This window comes from Nelusetta ayraudi, unplaced genomic scaffold (assembly GCF_046127955.1).
Source record: "Nelusetta ayraudi isolate G7.1 ecotype Tasmania unplaced genomic scaffold, CSIRO-AGI_Nayr_v1 ptg000005l, whole genome shotgun sequence".
NCBI classification, from domain to species: Eukaryota; Metazoa; Chordata; class Actinopteri; order Tetraodontiformes; family Monacanthidae; genus Nelusetta; species Nelusetta ayraudi.
This window is the reverse complement of record NW_027466055.1, coordinates 3924419-3940231: the sequence shown is the minus strand read 5'-3', so window position 1 is coordinate 3940231 and position 15813 is coordinate 3924419. Positions and strand designations below refer to the sequence as shown.

The 15813-nt window shown below is 48.0% G+C and overlaps 1 protein-coding gene across 1 annotated transcript in view; it reads left to right on the top strand.

The window, feature by feature from the left end:
• The window catches only part of ush2a (Usher syndrome 2A (autosomal recessive, mild)), a 152203-nt gene that overhangs the window by 90150 nt on the left and 46240 nt on the right, over nt 1-15813 (top strand). Inside the window, exons 55-62 of the mRNA XM_076050230.1 lie at nt 1395-1562; nt 2513-2676; nt 2817-3026; nt 5130-5332; nt 5423-5535; nt 6233-6446; nt 7261-7429; nt 7517-7738. Coding sequence (XP_075906345.1) covers nt 1395-1562; nt 2513-2676; nt 2817-3026; nt 5130-5332; nt 5423-5535; nt 6233-6446; nt 7261-7429; nt 7517-7738 — 1463 coding nt within the window. The remainder of the gene's footprint in view (nt 1-1394; nt 1563-2512; nt 2677-2816; nt 3027-5129; nt 5333-5422; nt 5536-6232; nt 6447-7260; nt 7430-7516; nt 7739-15813) is intronic.

Genomic DNA, 15813 nt, shown 5'->3' with positions numbered 1-15813 from the left:
CCATTGTCTGGGTTTTAATAAGTTTCGGTGATAACATTGTCGCAACGTCAGACCAGCGAGAAAATAACCTGCTGGTATTGACTGAAAATATTTTTAATCAAACTAGGATATATAAAATCGGACAACGACATTTTCTCTGGATTTTGATTTGCTGAAAGTGAATAAAAATGTGCACTTTTGACATCAGTCGCATACAATTCATCGCAACACTATGTTATTTCTCTGCCTTTAAATAATTCACAACGGATTTCACAACTTCAGTTTTCTCAATGGTAATGGACAGAATGGCACCTCTGCCCTGCCACAGCACATGTGGCTGACCTGGAACAGACCACATAACCTTGTCTGCCCAACACTCTCACACAAGAACACGTCTGGATTTAGTAGGTGGGGAAAGTGAGCAGACAGGCGTCTCATGAGAAGGTGCGACCCACAATGTATAACCAATGGGAGGGCAGCTAGTCTCTTAATTATTGTCACAAGAAAATCTACAAAGCCAAAATGAGACCTAAGAGTTGCCTGGTAGCGGTAAAGCGTAATAAACCACCAAGTTAAAGAAGAAGAAGAAGAAAATGAATGATGACATGAAGAGAATACACTGACATGGTCGCTGTAATTATGAAAAGCTATTTGTTGGCGCGATCTCTTTAAAGTGTCCCACCGTCCTTATTCATTAGCGACGGGCAGGAATCCAGTTGAGCTGCAGATTGTTCGGGACACTTTCTGGAGATGTCGAATTGCTGAGCAGCGCAGGCCAACACAAGCCAGTATACCAGCACGTTAACAAGCTGCTAACATGAGCGCCGCGGCTAATGAAGCGTCGTGCATTTTTTAATCAGCGCTCTTTCAGACTTAATGCACATCCTGGTGTGTTTTGTTCTGTCCTGTTCTACGCTGTCGGAGATTAGGCCTTAAATAAAGGTCCGTTTTCCCCGGCATGCAGGCGATTAAAATGCATGAGCCCGTCTCTCTGTTCTGCTCCGCTCAGCTCAGCTCTGTGTGTTTGTCTAAGTGGGTTGGTTAAAAAGGCGGCATTAAGCCCTTCTCTTCTGATTACAGCAGAAATTAGCATTACTGTGGGGAGAGGAAAACACAAACCCTGCAGAAAGGGAAAAAACACACACACACACACACACACACACACACACACACACAACAGAGGGAGGGGAGGGAGATACAGTGAAGGCAACAAAAAGAAAGAGAAGAAGAAGAGAAACGAGCGATAAGCCGAGGAGGAGTTTAGAATTGCGTGTTTGGTTGTGTGTCTTCATCCCAGTGCGAGTGAACGCACTGCAATTGTGTGTGTGTGTCACATAAACACCCAACTTTTCACACGTGTGTTTGCTTTTCTTCAACCCCCACCCCACCCTCCTCCTCCACCACCACCACCACAGATACGAGCTGTTCCGGCGTAAGACCCAGCAGCCCCTGGCCGCAGCAGCAGCAGCAGCAGCAGCAGCAGCAGCAGCAGCAGCGTCCCCGCCCCCCTCCCAAGATCTCCATCGCTGGCTCCATGTTTACTCCGGCGCCAAATTGTTCTACCAAGATAAAGGCCTAAGCAGGTGAGATTACTGAAATGAGCTCTAGAGCAAACGGCGGTGGCGGCGGCGCCGCCGCGGCAACCCGTGTGTGCCGAGCTGATCGGCGAGCTGCCGCTGATGCCGATCTTTTAATACCGCTCAAAGATACATTAAGCAAATATCCCAAAGAATTAAATTGTTTTTCACACAACGTCCCCCTAATCTCAGTTTGGCACTTGGCGGAAGCAATTTTTTCTCTCTCTCTCTCTCTCTGTCTCTGTCTCTCGCTCCCCAGTCAATGCTTGCAGAATGGCTCTGGGTGTGTGCTCTTTAATGTGTGTGTGTGTGTGTTTGTGTCTCTGCAGTGTCTAAACTGGAAAACTTTTTAATGCATCGGCACTTTTTATTCTATTTTCGTTGACGCCTGTGGAACTTTAGAGGCTCGTCTAACTTTTCCCCACCTGTCAACCGTCACCACGCGATCTGACAGCGTTCCACTTGAACTTGTGCCTCGGCGGCAGTGCACCGTTACTTCTAACTTAAGGCGACGTTCAGACTACCAGCCAAAATCCAATTTTTAGCCCCTTCCAGGTTGAAACCGGATGGCTCTTTTGTAGTCTGAACAGTCACAAATCACATGAAATCCGATTTTCGCAACACAGACCGAAACCACATTCGGAAGGTAGTTTCAAACAGATGTGTCTCAGTCTGAACAGCTCCAAACACGCCGATGAGTTTTGACTGTTCTGTGACGTCAGTCTACGCAATGCCAGACCCAATGCGCCAGACCAGAGAGCTGACACTGAGCCCTGAAGTGCTGGCAGCAGCCACCTATTGCTGGATGAATGAGAGGCTGTTGCTGCAAAGCTCTATACAAGTGCCGTCCATTTGTCATTTAAAGACATTCCTTCCTTATTCCTTGAGAACATCCTGCAACATTTCAAACGTCAAACTTCCTTTTCTCCTCATTAACCCTGGCTGTCTCTCATCAGGTTCACCCGCTACCAGTATCGCTTAGCGGTGCACAACGACGCAGGCTCCACCTCGGGTGAGGTTGTGACCGCCGTCACCATGGCGGGCGTCCCCCGCCGCCCTCCGACACTGTGGGCCCACGCCATCAATCACACCGCTGTGCAGGTCAACTGGACTCAACCCTGTAAGAGCCAACTGAACACACGCACACACACACACACACACACACACAGTGGTTCTGTCTGTCTTCTGTGCAGATTTGTGAATTGTGGTGCAGCGCTCTGTAGCCCTTTCTTTCCGCTGTTGTCGCTGTGGCTTCCTCAGCTCTGCAGGATTTACAGGGAGAGGTGGAGTCCTTCTATTTGACCGTCACGTCGGACCACCTGAGTCGGGTCCGGTCCTTCCCTCCTGAGATCGCCGCCGCCGTGATGAGCGACCTGTGGCCCAGCACCGTGTACCGGGTTTCGCTGCAGGCGTCCAACGGAGCGCACAATACGAGCGAGGCCGCGCTAAACGTCACCACGGAGGATGGAGGTACACGTGTGATGGCGCTCTAGGGGTCGGGGGTCGGAGTGGAGGGAGGGGGTGGGGCCACAGGAGGCAGGGGGGGTCCGGTGCAGGACGTCGATTCAATACATCTAAGAGAGTTTGTTCATGTCACACTTGTCCGAAACCTGCTGAACACCTCATGTAAGGCATGAAATCAATACATATTGTGTGCACGCCTTGTGCACGCTTGAGTGCATGCGCGTGTGTTTATGTGTGTGTGTGTGTGTGTGTGTGTGTGTGTGGCTGACTTTTTTTTTTTTTTTTGCTATAATTTTTTAAAGGAGTCATACGTACATTTTCAGCTCTTTAGCGTGTTAAAGAGCTGTTTGTTCTGTGTTATTGCACTTTACTGGCCATATTAGGGCCCCTTCAAGTATACAGACGCTTTTAGGTTTGAAGTAAAACCATCCTGAGTAAGAAATGACTTAATATAACTTCCTGTCTATCTGCCCAAGTTGTCTTTCTCTATTTTCCTGGGCGTCTCTCCGATCTCTCCGATCGTTTGCACCCTCCTGGCTTCTTTCTTCTTCACAGTAATCATATGTCAGAGGCCCCTCTCTTTTTCTCCAATCTTGGCACTATAATAAAAAGTGCATTAAAAACATTAGAAAATCATTAGGTGCTAAAGGCAAAGCATGGCTCGTTTAACTGAGAGGGCTCTGGAGGTAATTTCATTATTTTACAGCCACAGGAGTACACACACGCGCACACACACACACACACACACACACACACACACACACACACACACACACCCAGAGAAAATATATTTTAACTAATGCAGCTCAACCCTACCAACCATACTAACATGGCCTGCAATCTATAGGGCAATGCTAACATCAAGACTAATTGGGGGAAAAAAATGTGTGTGTGTGTGTGTGTGTGTGTGTGTGTGTGTGTGTGTGTGTGTGTGTGTGTGTGTGTGTGTGTGTGTGTGTGTGTGTGTGCGCCTGACAGAAAGAGTCTGAGTGTTCCGCACTGCGATGATAATAACATCCAGGAGTAAATGAAATGTAGAGCAGTAGGTTGGGTCAATCAATTGGGTTAACGTCTCTTTGCCGACTGCATTTTCACTTAGAATTACACTGGAGCCACCACTCACATTCTCCTCTCCCCTTGTTTATTCAGCCACTGCTTCATCACCACTTTGTCATTTGAAAAAAAAAAAAAAAGCCTTTTTCATTTAAATACAATCATTCTCTCCAATCTTTGACTCAAAAGTGCATCCTCGGTTTTCTGTGACAATTTCTTTTCTGTCCTTCCTTGTCATATTTTTCTGTTATTTCCTGGAGGCTTCATTCCAACTGTAGAAGTCTATTTATTGTCCTTGGTGTGTGTGTGTGTGTGTGTGTGTGTGTGTGTGTGTGTGTGTGTGTGTGTGTGTGTGTGTGTGTGTGTGTGTGTGTGTGGTTTAAAGATATTTACTGAGGAAAGCAGTAAAAGCCAATATCAAAGGAACTTTCACCAGTGAAGAATCATTGTGATACAATGATGCTAATTTGATTTCCTTTGTAAAAAGATGCACTCAGCTAACAGAACTGGTGCAAGTGTACTAAACCCATTTCGTCATTTCTCATTTTATTCACGACAAGACGGCATTATTGATACAAAAACACTCAAATTTAGCCACAGTTGTGATGTGAAAAACGTCAGAGCTGAACAGCTTCTACGATATTTAAGACATTTTGAAGCAAATAGGCTTTCATGTCTAATTACTCCAATCGTAGAGATTAGCAATGCGTTTGATTTACCAAAAATACAGTGAAAACGTGCCTCTGTGAACACAGCTCGAAAGGGAACGTTCATATTTTAGGTTTTTTGCACTATTTTAGGTTATTTTTATATGCTCTATTCACTTTATTCTTGTTTGCCCTATCTTCTTGGCTGCTGTAACGCCTAAATTTCCCCGTCGTGGGACGAATAAAGGTTTATCGTATCGTATTGTATCGTAAATATAAACAGTGCCTAAATGTCCATTTGAAAGCACTTGATTTTCCTCCTGAGTTCTGCGGGAATGTGGAAACCAGAAAAATCACTTTTGTCTCTGAAGATGGGAAGACTTTGACACCTCTGTGCGTGTGTCCTCAGAGCCAGACGGGATGTCGGCCCCAGAGGTGGTTCTTGTTAACAGCAGCACCGTGCGTGTCCTCTGGCTGCCCCCCCTGCGACCCAACGGAGCCGTCACCGCCTACCGCGTCCTCCTGAACGGCCTCCTGCGAGGCAGCGTGGACAGCGGCTCCGGCTCCTTCCTGCTCGGGGACCTGCTGCCTCTGACTGTCTACGACGTACAGGTGCGCGCAGGAAAAACATTCAGATGCTCGATTCCGTCCCACAAACGCGTCATTGCCTGCTTGTTGTGCGTGCGTTGTTGCGTGTGTCAGGTGGAGGTGTGCACTGTGTACGCATGCGTGCGCAGCAACGTGACTCAGACGACCACGGTGGAGGACCTTCCTGCCGACATCGCTGCGCCGCACGCGCAGGTTCTCTCTTCCAGGTAACGCAACGCTGCAGCGCAAGTGTATTTTTCAACTTTAGAATTATTTCTTCTTCTTTTTTTCAGTTTTCTGCATAATTCATTTTGACCCACAGGGGGAGTTTGGTGGCTCTGCTGTTATTTTTATTTATTTTTTTTAAAGATTCAATTCAAAATCCCAGCCAAAAACACATTAACATTAAAAAAACGATTTAAAGGCCGGTCTGTGCAGCGTTCACTTAACAGCGCACAGCGCGGGGAATAACATTCCTCAGTGGTGAAACTCAGACAAAGCAGAGCTGCAACACCTTGTTGGCTGCATGTTGTCAAAAGAGGAAATTGCCTTTGAGTCCTCGGCGGTTTGTTCTGACTGCTTTTCGTCAAACTCCAAAGTCTTGCGACCGACATGGAACATTTCACCGAGGCCTTTCTTTACCCTTTGCACGCCGGCGTCAGTGAACACTGCAGTGTTCTCCTGAGAACGCAACAAGGTTCGAGTTTGACTTTGAGCTCAGACTCGAAAAAAGTCATTCTGCTATTTGACCTAAATCAAATAATGTACATGTACGGTTTTCCACTTTTAAGTCAGTTATCATTTTGTAGCCTTTTTCCCTGTGTGCGACTGTGATTTAAAAAAATTAAAGTGTGTTAATTGTAACTCTCTCTACAAAGCTCATACCTCTCTTTCTCTCTCTCCCTCTCTCTCCGACTCCATCAGGGCAGTGAGGTTGGACTGGTCTCCTCCAGGCAGACCCAGTGGGATCATGCTGGGCTACGAGATCTTACGACGGACCCGGAGGTCGTGTGCAGTGGCAGCGCCAGTGGGAGAGGAGTCGGCAGGTGTGGGAGAAGAGAAGTTCAGGTGTTCCTACGTGCAGTGTCCGGCTGGCCTGGGTGTGTGTGGGACGTCCTGCTTCCACCCTGATTCTCAGGTGAGTGTGTTTTTCTTAAGGTTGCCCATTGAAGTCTTTGCTACACAACAACAACAACAACAAAAGTGTGGTAAAAAAAAAAAAAAAAAAGAGAGGACCTTTGCAGTTTTCATAGATACCCTCAGTATATTTTTCATGGCCATCTGGAAAGGTGTGGGAGAGAAATCTGGATTCGACAAACCAACATACAGTAGAACTGAATAAGCAGCACAATTTGGGATTACAAGCCGTCCAACCCAACTGCCTCGCAAGGTTATCGTAGTTGTAGGTGCGCCGCTCCATCATCCTCCAGGTGATTCATTTCTCTAAACAGATTAACTTGTCATCTGCATTCGATTCCGTCCGCGTGTCATTGAATGGCAGCCAAGTTGGCACTGGGAAGCCGCCCGGCACCTTGATGCTGCGTGCAGCGAAAAGCGCGGCCGAAACAAAAGCAACTTGCAAACACTCGCACGCCCGCAGAACTTCCTGATGATGCAACGACCTGCGACGGCCTGAAACTGTAACAATGATGTCACAAAGAGCCACCCTGAAGGTTCTGCATGCGTTTGTGGAACCCACTTCAAAGCATAGCTTTGCAATTTTGCTCTACGCAGGATCAGTAAATACAAAGATGATTTGTTGCATCAAAACTTTATTTAACTTGACCGCCTACTGCGAGTGGATGTATTAAGAGCGTACATTCCAGAAGTTATTGGTCTAATGGGTAACCATAGAGAGCCAGAATTTCCGAGCCTTTAATGACACTTGAACTAACTTTGCTTTAAACTTCTTCTTCTGTGTTTTGTCAATAAAAAAAAAAAAATGCAACCAGGTTTGCTGCAGTGGGATGTTGCACCAAAAACTGCCGAATCACCACTGCTGTGAGAGCAGCTACCAGAGTTTGGCTAATTCCTCCGAGCCCGTGTGCTGCCACGGAACCCTCGTCCCGGCTCTGCCTGAGCACCGGTGCTGTGGAGGATACTACATTCACCTGCAAACGAGTAAGACCACCACCCCAACACGCGCGCTTTCATCCATTCCTCCACTGAACTCCTGGATTCTCGCTCTGACCGTCCTTGCCGTCGCAGACCAGACCTGCTGCCCGGACCCTTCCCGCTGGCGGGTGTCGGTGGGGCTGGGCGACAGCTGCTGTGCTGCGGTTCCGTACACCGGCAGGGGCGGCCAGCTCTGCTGCAGCGGGAGCCTCCACGACGGCTACGGGGCCCAGTGCTGCGGTGGCCATATTGTGGACGACGAGCTGGTGTGCTGCGGAGGCTCTGAGGAGGGGGAGGTGCACTCACACGTTCCAGGTGAGGGATGGAGACACAGAGATGCACACGTGATTTCACTTTTTTTTTTCCCCTACTTTTTACTTATACTATACCATAGAGGTATAATTTTTTTCGGGGATGGGTGGGGGGTCTGAGGTTGACACATGGCAAAGGAACGTGGAGTCGTTTCCCTCTTCTCCTCTCCTGCCGCGTCCCAAAGCACCCAGATACCATGGCACAGATGGGACTGTGTGTGTGTGTGTGTGTGTGTGTGTGTGTGTGTGTGTGTGTGTGTGTGTGTGTGTGTGTGTGTGTGTGTGTGTGTCATTAGACATCTTTGTCATGGCAGATGATGATGAACCACACTGTGGATGGCACCACTGAGGGCACTGCCAAGCACACAGCAGGACAAATACACACTCGTTCTCTCCGCTTCACACAACACACACACACACACACACACACACACAGTGCCTTCACACGTGTATAGACATATTACATGAACCCACATCTCACACACACACACACACTGAGTCAACAGGGTGCCCCCGGCAGGGTTCACTTAGTGTTGTGTGCCAGAGACAGACACGTGCACTCTATTCATCACACATAAACAATGGCCCCATATGGACAGGCCTATAGCACTCAATTATTCTACCCTCAGACGCACATTGACACACAGCAGCAGCTAATTCACTCAAAATATTTATATAGTGACTGAAAATGGACAAAAAAAAAACCCAAAACAAATTCCACTGTCATTATAAACAAGTAGTGCAGCCAGTCATCATTTTCTCCTTTGAGATATTACATGTTTTCATCCTTTGTCAGTTCTGCACAAGCTGTGGCTGGAAGGTTTTTTGTTCAGGCTTAAGTGTGTGCCGATGTCCTATTGCAAACAGGGATTTTTATATTTTCAACAACTTTTTTAACCTGGCAGTCTTTTCTGTATATCTGTCAGGTGACACCATGGTCGGCTTATTCCTAGAGCCACGTGTCGTCCAACACACTTTCTGCAAAGCAAGCAAAAAAGAAGTATGTACAGACTTTTCCCATTCCAGGGGGGAGTTGACTCTCATCTACTGAAATACATCTTTTATCTCCTGCGTTTACTTCTTTTTTTCTCCACCTAATCCTTTTTCCTATGCACTGAGCAGACCGCTCTGTGCGGTCATCCGTCATCAGAGGTTTCCTACCAACGAGTGCATGCGTTCTTCACCCCGTCCTCTCCACTCTTTCCTTTTACTGATTTCTTTTTTCCGCACTCTTTATCATTTCTCCGTGCTTCTTACTTTGTCTCCTTTGCCTCCTCCGGCTTCTCACTCCCACTTGCTGTCTGCGCCGCGCGCCCCCCCCCCCCCCCCCCCCCCCCTCTACTTTGTGCGCCCCTCTTCCCAGCCTCTCATCAGTCATTAGCGTTAGCTTCCCCATCGAGAACATATGGTATGATGGATCGCAGGGCTAGCGGCGCTAGCGAGGCTAGGGGCCATTTGCCGGGTGCACTGCACTGTCGGGGGTCCCAGGGGCCGGCGATGCAACCTCGACCCCGCACGTCTGTTTCAAGACACTCGCACACAACGTGCGCGCAGTCAAAGCTGTTGTGCCGGAGCCAACTTAACCTTGGCCCCGCTCACTTTGCCGCAGCCTTTGTGTCGTGCCGCCGAGCCGTTTGCATTGTTACAGATGCGGTGAGATCAAGTGTTTGCGACAAAAGAATAAAGAAAGCCTTGCCGTGAAGAAAATGACAAAGCCCGAGCTGTGCTGTTGCAAATGAAACATAAAACTCAACAGACACAAAAGATATAATAAAGTAGTGAAAGAAAGATGAGTGCTGAAAAGTAAGACAACCGCAATGAGACACGCTTAAATACGGTTTAGCCTTTATGATGATGTGATCAAAGCTGCTTCAATTAGTCGGTCAAACAAAGCAGTACAAACTGCGACACGTGAAGGAAAACTGGACGGGAGGAGAATTAAGGGAAGTGAGTGAGTGGGGAATCGGAGGGAGCGGGCGGAGGGCTGAAGAGCTAGATGGAGCAGATTAAAGGAGGAGTGAAGGGTATCCCATTGTGCCCAGCTGATAGACTAGGTTAGGCTGATGTGATTATGGGGTCCCCGAAGTGCGATCTATCACACATTACCGTCCACACTGTCAACAACCATACACGCACACTGCAGGGGCACAGCAATGCTAGGAGACAGCCGTCTGGCAAACGCATACCTGCTTCCCCGCACATGTGTTCACACACACAGAGAGAATATACATAAACCCCACACACACACACACACACACACACTCACACACACTTACAGGAAAAACCTGGATAAATACACAGAGAATTTCTGTGAACTTTTCTTTGACCAGCAGTATGAATAGAATGTAGCTTGTTAGTTATAATGTGGTCAGCAAATAACATTTATGTTTGAGAAGGACATTAGCACCTGGCTAATAAATTGAGAAGAACACTAGATTATACTAAGAAGAAGAGGAGGAGGAAGAAGAAGAGTATAAAAAAGTTGGACACAAAGCGACTGGCTTTGTTTTTACGTGGAGGTCTTGTTTGGTGAGGTCAGGATTTATCGGCTGTGTCAACTCCTGTGCTGAGGCTCTTTGTGTGAACTCAAATAAAAAAATAACAGCGTGAAGAGCTGCTGCAGCTGTAAGCACAAAATCCAAGAGATTCTGACGGATTGTATTTAAATTGCTGCCGAAGAAGACGGTGAAAATCTGTTTGGACGAGAGTTTTAATCAGGTATGCAGTAGAAACTGTTGGGCTTTGTGAAGTTTGAGCCCCTCTATGGCCCCAATTCCCAACTGTCTCATCACTCAGACGTACCTGGTGGTAGCATCGGCCCAAAACTGCAGGACCATTCTAAAGTTTCAGTATTTTGGCTATTTAGGGATTATTTAGGGGATGATTTGGGGGGTATTATGGAGTTTAAATGCTAAATCCCTCCCTTCCCAATCTAGCAGTTTGTTTAAACAGCTTCATGTCACTTTGCCGTAGATTTAATACTGTTTGTTTTTGCGAAGAAGTCTGCCTGCGTGTTGTTTGTAGCGTTTCCTCCTGCGCTGCTTATTTAAGAGCAACTTTTAAGCTCTTCCTTTGCTCCGCTTTTTCTTCTGTCTCCGAGTTTGTGTGAGAGGAGTTTAGCTGGGACTTATGTGAGATTAGAAGATGTTTAGAGGAACGTGTGCGGCGGCGTCGTTGGCCTCCCGTTGCTCCCCAGCTCTGCCAACATCCCCGCCTCGCTGTGCGCTCCACTAATCATTTCCCCTTCACACTTTCCTTTAAAAGTGTTCCGATTTTTAACTCTTCTGTCTGCCCTTCAACCCCACCGTCCCCGTTTCTCACCGTGGGTGCGACCATAAATGCCCCACCCACCCTTCTTTCACTTTCCTTTTTTTTTTTTTTTTCCTTTTTCTTAAAAATGTATGGACTGTATTTTTTTTATTTTTTTTTAACTCCTTCCCCCACCGTCAGCCGCTGCACCGGCCCAGCAGGCCCCATCCAAACGTTCAAGGACAAATCTGAATATGTCTTTTCACCGTTTAAGTGTTAAAAGCCTGGCGGTGCCGGGGTGTTATCTTAACGCGCCTTGCCGTGCCATCATCAGAGCGCGTGATGAAAATGGCTGTGATGATGCTAAAAGAAAAAAAAGAAGGGGGGGGCGGGGGGGGAGAAGAAAAAGTAATAATCAAATATGTTTTTTCAAGGGCACGGTGACCATTTGCTGGAGGGAAATTATCCCAGTAGTTAAGCTAGCTCTCTCCGAGCCTGGCACACTGTGTGTGTGTGTGTGTGTGTGTGTGTGTGTGTGTGTGTGTGTGTGTGTGTGTGTGTGTGTGTGTGTGTGTGTTTCTGTGAGCACTGAGGTTTATTACTTCAACTTGGTGAAACTGTGCTTCACTTCCCCGCACGCAGCTGTCCGCTTCCCTTCATGTGTCTGAATGCGTTTGCATTTTTACATGTTTTATACGAGAGCCGCTCGCACAACTCCAGCATTCTTTCATTGTTTTTGCCAAGTCTCTCATCAGTTTCGCACCAGTATACCTGCGTGTCCACGTGCTAGCGTGCGCGCGTTCTCGCCAGAAGCTCTTTCATCAGTGATGTTGACGACGTGCTGTATTCCAAACTGCAGCGTCCGGCCCATTTCGAAGCTGGAGTGCTCTCTGAACACAGGGAGACATTTCTCTCTCTTATAGTGTTTTTACAGTGATGGCTTCTCTATTAGGTTTACTCGACTGACTGGCAAGTCTAAGAGCCGAGTGTGTCAGCAGTGTGCTGGTCTGCTTATGTGCGCGCGAGTCGTCGCCATAACACACTTTAGACCTGTTAAAAGGCTCCACTTCCAGATCTAATGCTGCTTTCACATGCACTCAGGCAGATGGTGGATTGCAATATACTGTATATGCTAGCAGGCAAGAGATGGAGAGAACACTGCTGTATGCAACAGTCGACGACAAAGTCTTCCAAAGTTTTTGGCATTTTAACTTTAAACTGTCTCTCCTGCTGTTCCTTACAATATCCATCTGAGAAATAAATGAATCATTTATCATTTATTGCTATATTATTCTATAAAATCTGCAGGAAAATATTTATTAGATATTCAATATTTTATTCAGTTCGCTGGTAACAATAAACCGTTGCAACATATTGGCACATGTCTTTTGTTGTCGGTTGATTGCAACTTCAGACTTTACCTCATTTATATTTAGCCTGGTTTTAACTGTTTATTTAAACATTTTCGGGAACATTTCTTCACTCTGCCCCTCTTTTTTTTCTGTCTTCCTTGCAAGACACAAAGAGAGCGCAGAGCTGCTCCGTCTTTTATTTAAAATAACACACAATCTACCAACAAACCATTCAGAGCAAGCAAACACACACACACAAAGGTACGCTTAACTGAAGATATGCATGCACACAATTACACACAGTGACAAGCACATGGCCAGCTGTTAATGTTGTTTAGATTAAAGGAGGGCGGGGGGGAAAAACACAAGTCGTCAAAAAGAAGGAAGGACAAGCGGTCAGCTGGGAACAGAGGAGGTGTGTCAGTGTGTGTGTGTGTGTGTGTGTGTGTGTGTGTGTGTGTGTGTGTGTGTGTGTGTGTGTGTGTGTGTGTGTGTGTGTGTGTGTCCACATGCCTGTGATCACAGGGGAAGTCAATCCACTGTGATTTCATCTCTCGACATGACATATAGTCCAGCCCCTCTGGACCACAGAGTGCACACACACACACACACACACATACACACACACAATATGCACACATTTTAATTACTTAAGCCTCTGAATACTTGTTTATTTTTATACAGCGATCAAATCTTTACACAATATCCTGGAACATTCTGTTCATTCTACACTGAATACAGGCAACTAAAATAGGTTCTTTATTACAGGCCCTTTGTTCCTGTGTTGCGTAGATATGTAAAATTCAATTATGCTGTATGTCAGGAGCAGCTCCACGCTTTGTACCAAACCCCTTGTAATATATGCAGGATTTTAAAAGTGTTGGGTTTGTTTAAAGTTGTGGAGGGTTTTGGTCTCCGAGAGAGCTCGGATAACCCTAATCCACAACACACATTTTTATCAGTAGTTCATTGGCAGGGCTAAATATTGACTTATCATTAAGTGGAATGACTGAAACCCTAATAATAATTCACGTTGCCTAAGCACCTTGTGTTGACGCAGCGCTCCCGATGCTATTAACGAATGTATGCAAATCCAACGTAAATCTGAAGATTAGGGCTGGAGCATTTCTGCAATGCAAGAGAGAAAACAAGGGCTGTGTGATAAAATGCTGTCAACACGTATGCACGCACGCCTCTGTGTGTGTGTGTGTGTGTGTGTGTGTGTGTTTGTGTGTGTGTGTGTGTGTGTGTGTGTGTGTGTGTGTGTGTGTGTGTGTGTGGTTGAAAACGTTAACACAAACGAACAAGCGTGTCACACTCTACCCGGATGCAGATAAGGCTCACAAAATACGGGGATTGGGTTTCTGCTGAATGGGTGATAATACAGAAGTGAAGTTTAGCTGCTGAACAGCAAACAAGTGATGGTGACCTGTGAGCTGAGAGGGGAAGAGCTGTTCGGTGGACGAGGAAGTTGTCAGAAAAAAGAAAAGAAAAAGAGTGAAGCAGGAGCCTCTCTGTGTGGAGTTTGCATGTTCCTGCTGTCTCCTCCTGTCTCCTCCTGTGTTCCTCGTGTGTCCTCCCGTGTCCTCCTGTGTTCCTCCTGTGTTCCTCCTGTGTCCTCCTGTGTCCCCCTGTGTCCTCCTGTGTCCTCCCGTGTCCTCCTGTGTCCTCCCGTGTCCTCCTGTGTTCCTCCTCTGTCCTCCTGTCTCCTCCTGTGTTCCTCCTCTGTCCCTCCTGTGTCCTCCTGTGTCCTCTGTCCTCCTGTCTCCTCCTGTGTTCCTCCTGTGTCCCTCCTGTGTCCTCCTGTGTCCTGTCTCCTCCTGTCTCCTCCTGTGTCCCTCCTGTGTCCTCCTGTGTTCCTCCTGTGTCCTCCTGTCTCCTCTTGTGTTCCTCCTGTGTTCTCCTGTGCTCCTCCTGTGTCCCTCCTGTGTCCTGTGTCCTGTGTCCTCCTGTCTCCTCCTGTGTCCTCCTGTGTTCCTCCTGTGTCCTCCTGTGTTCCTCCTGTGTCCTCCTGTCTCCTCCTGTGTCCTCCTGTGTCCTCCCCTGTCCTCCTGTGTCCTCCTGTGTTCCTCCTGTGTCCTCCTGTCTCCTCCTGTGTCCCTCCTGTGTCCTCCTGTGTTCCTCCTGTCTCCTCCTGTCTCCTCTTGTGTTCCTCCTGTGTTCTCCTGTGCTCCTCCTGTGTCCCTCCTGTGTCCTGTGTCCTGTGTCCTCCTGTCTCCTCCTGTGTCCCTCCTGTCTCCTCCTGTGTCCTCCTGTGTCCTCCCCTGTCCTCCTGTGTCCTCCCGTGTCCTCCTGTGTTCCTCCTGTGTCCTCCTGTCTCCTCCTGTGTCCCTCCTGTGTCCTCCTGTGTTCCTCCTGTGTCCTCCTGTCTCCTCTTGTGTTCCTCCTGTGTTCTCCTGTGCTCCTCCTGTGTCCCTCCTGTGTCCTGTGTCCTCCTGTCTCCTCCTGTGTCCCTCCTGTGTCCTCCTGTGTTCTTCCTGTGTCCTCCTGTCTCCTCCTGTGTTCCTCCTGTGTTCTCCTGTGTCCTCTTGTGTCCTCGTGGGTTCTCTCCGGGTTCTCCGGCTTCCTCCCACAGTACAAAAACATGCATGTGAGGCAAATTGGAAACTCCAAATTATCTTTAGGTGTGGGCGTGTGAGTGTGAATTGTTGTTTGTCTTTTTATGTGGCCCTGCGATGAACTGCCGACTTGTCCAGGGTGTCACCCTGCCTTCGCCCTATGACAGCTGGGAGAGGCTCCAGCAGACCCCTACCTGAGTGCAGGGAGAAGCGGCTATTGAAAATGGATGGATGGATAAAGCGTTAGCTCTTCCAATGTGCCGGGGCAGGAAGTGAAAACTTTTCAGTTGCAGACGCGCTGCTGTCCAGGCGGAAGGTAGTGAGGAACTGCGGCGAGGGCGGCTGGACGGAGTTGAAGGAAGCTATTTCGGAGAAAAAAGTGTTGAGCTGTTTATTTGCGCGTCATTGAAGCTGAAGTAAGGCGCTGGGGGAATTGGCCACCAAGCCACCGCTCCGCAACAGCTGCTGCCGCTAAGTGAGTTACCGGCCGTCACACTGCCTTTATGTCACACAATCACACTCACGTACACTTGCGTTCTCCTGTCACATGCGGCCCGTGATGGATGCGGCGGGGATATAATGCACTGCAACGGCAGGGGAGCGGGGGGGGGGGGGGGGGGGATGGGGGAGGTGGGGGGAGAAGGGTATGTCCTATTCTCTGCTTTTGGCCTCTAAGTGAAACGGCTGTTTTAAATCGGCAGCGTCTCCTCGCGCCCGACCAGCTTGTTAAACAGGAAGTTATTTATCACTGCGCAACTCGCCGCAGCCCCCATTAAAGGGCGAGGCCGCGGCGCAGGGCGATGACTTGGTGCCTAATGTGCGCTGTCAAATAAAATGGGCGCCACAGCTGGGGGTAGATAGTGGCACAGATCTGCATGTCATCAACTGGTATGTGATAAATTCGCTAAATAGCTCATGAA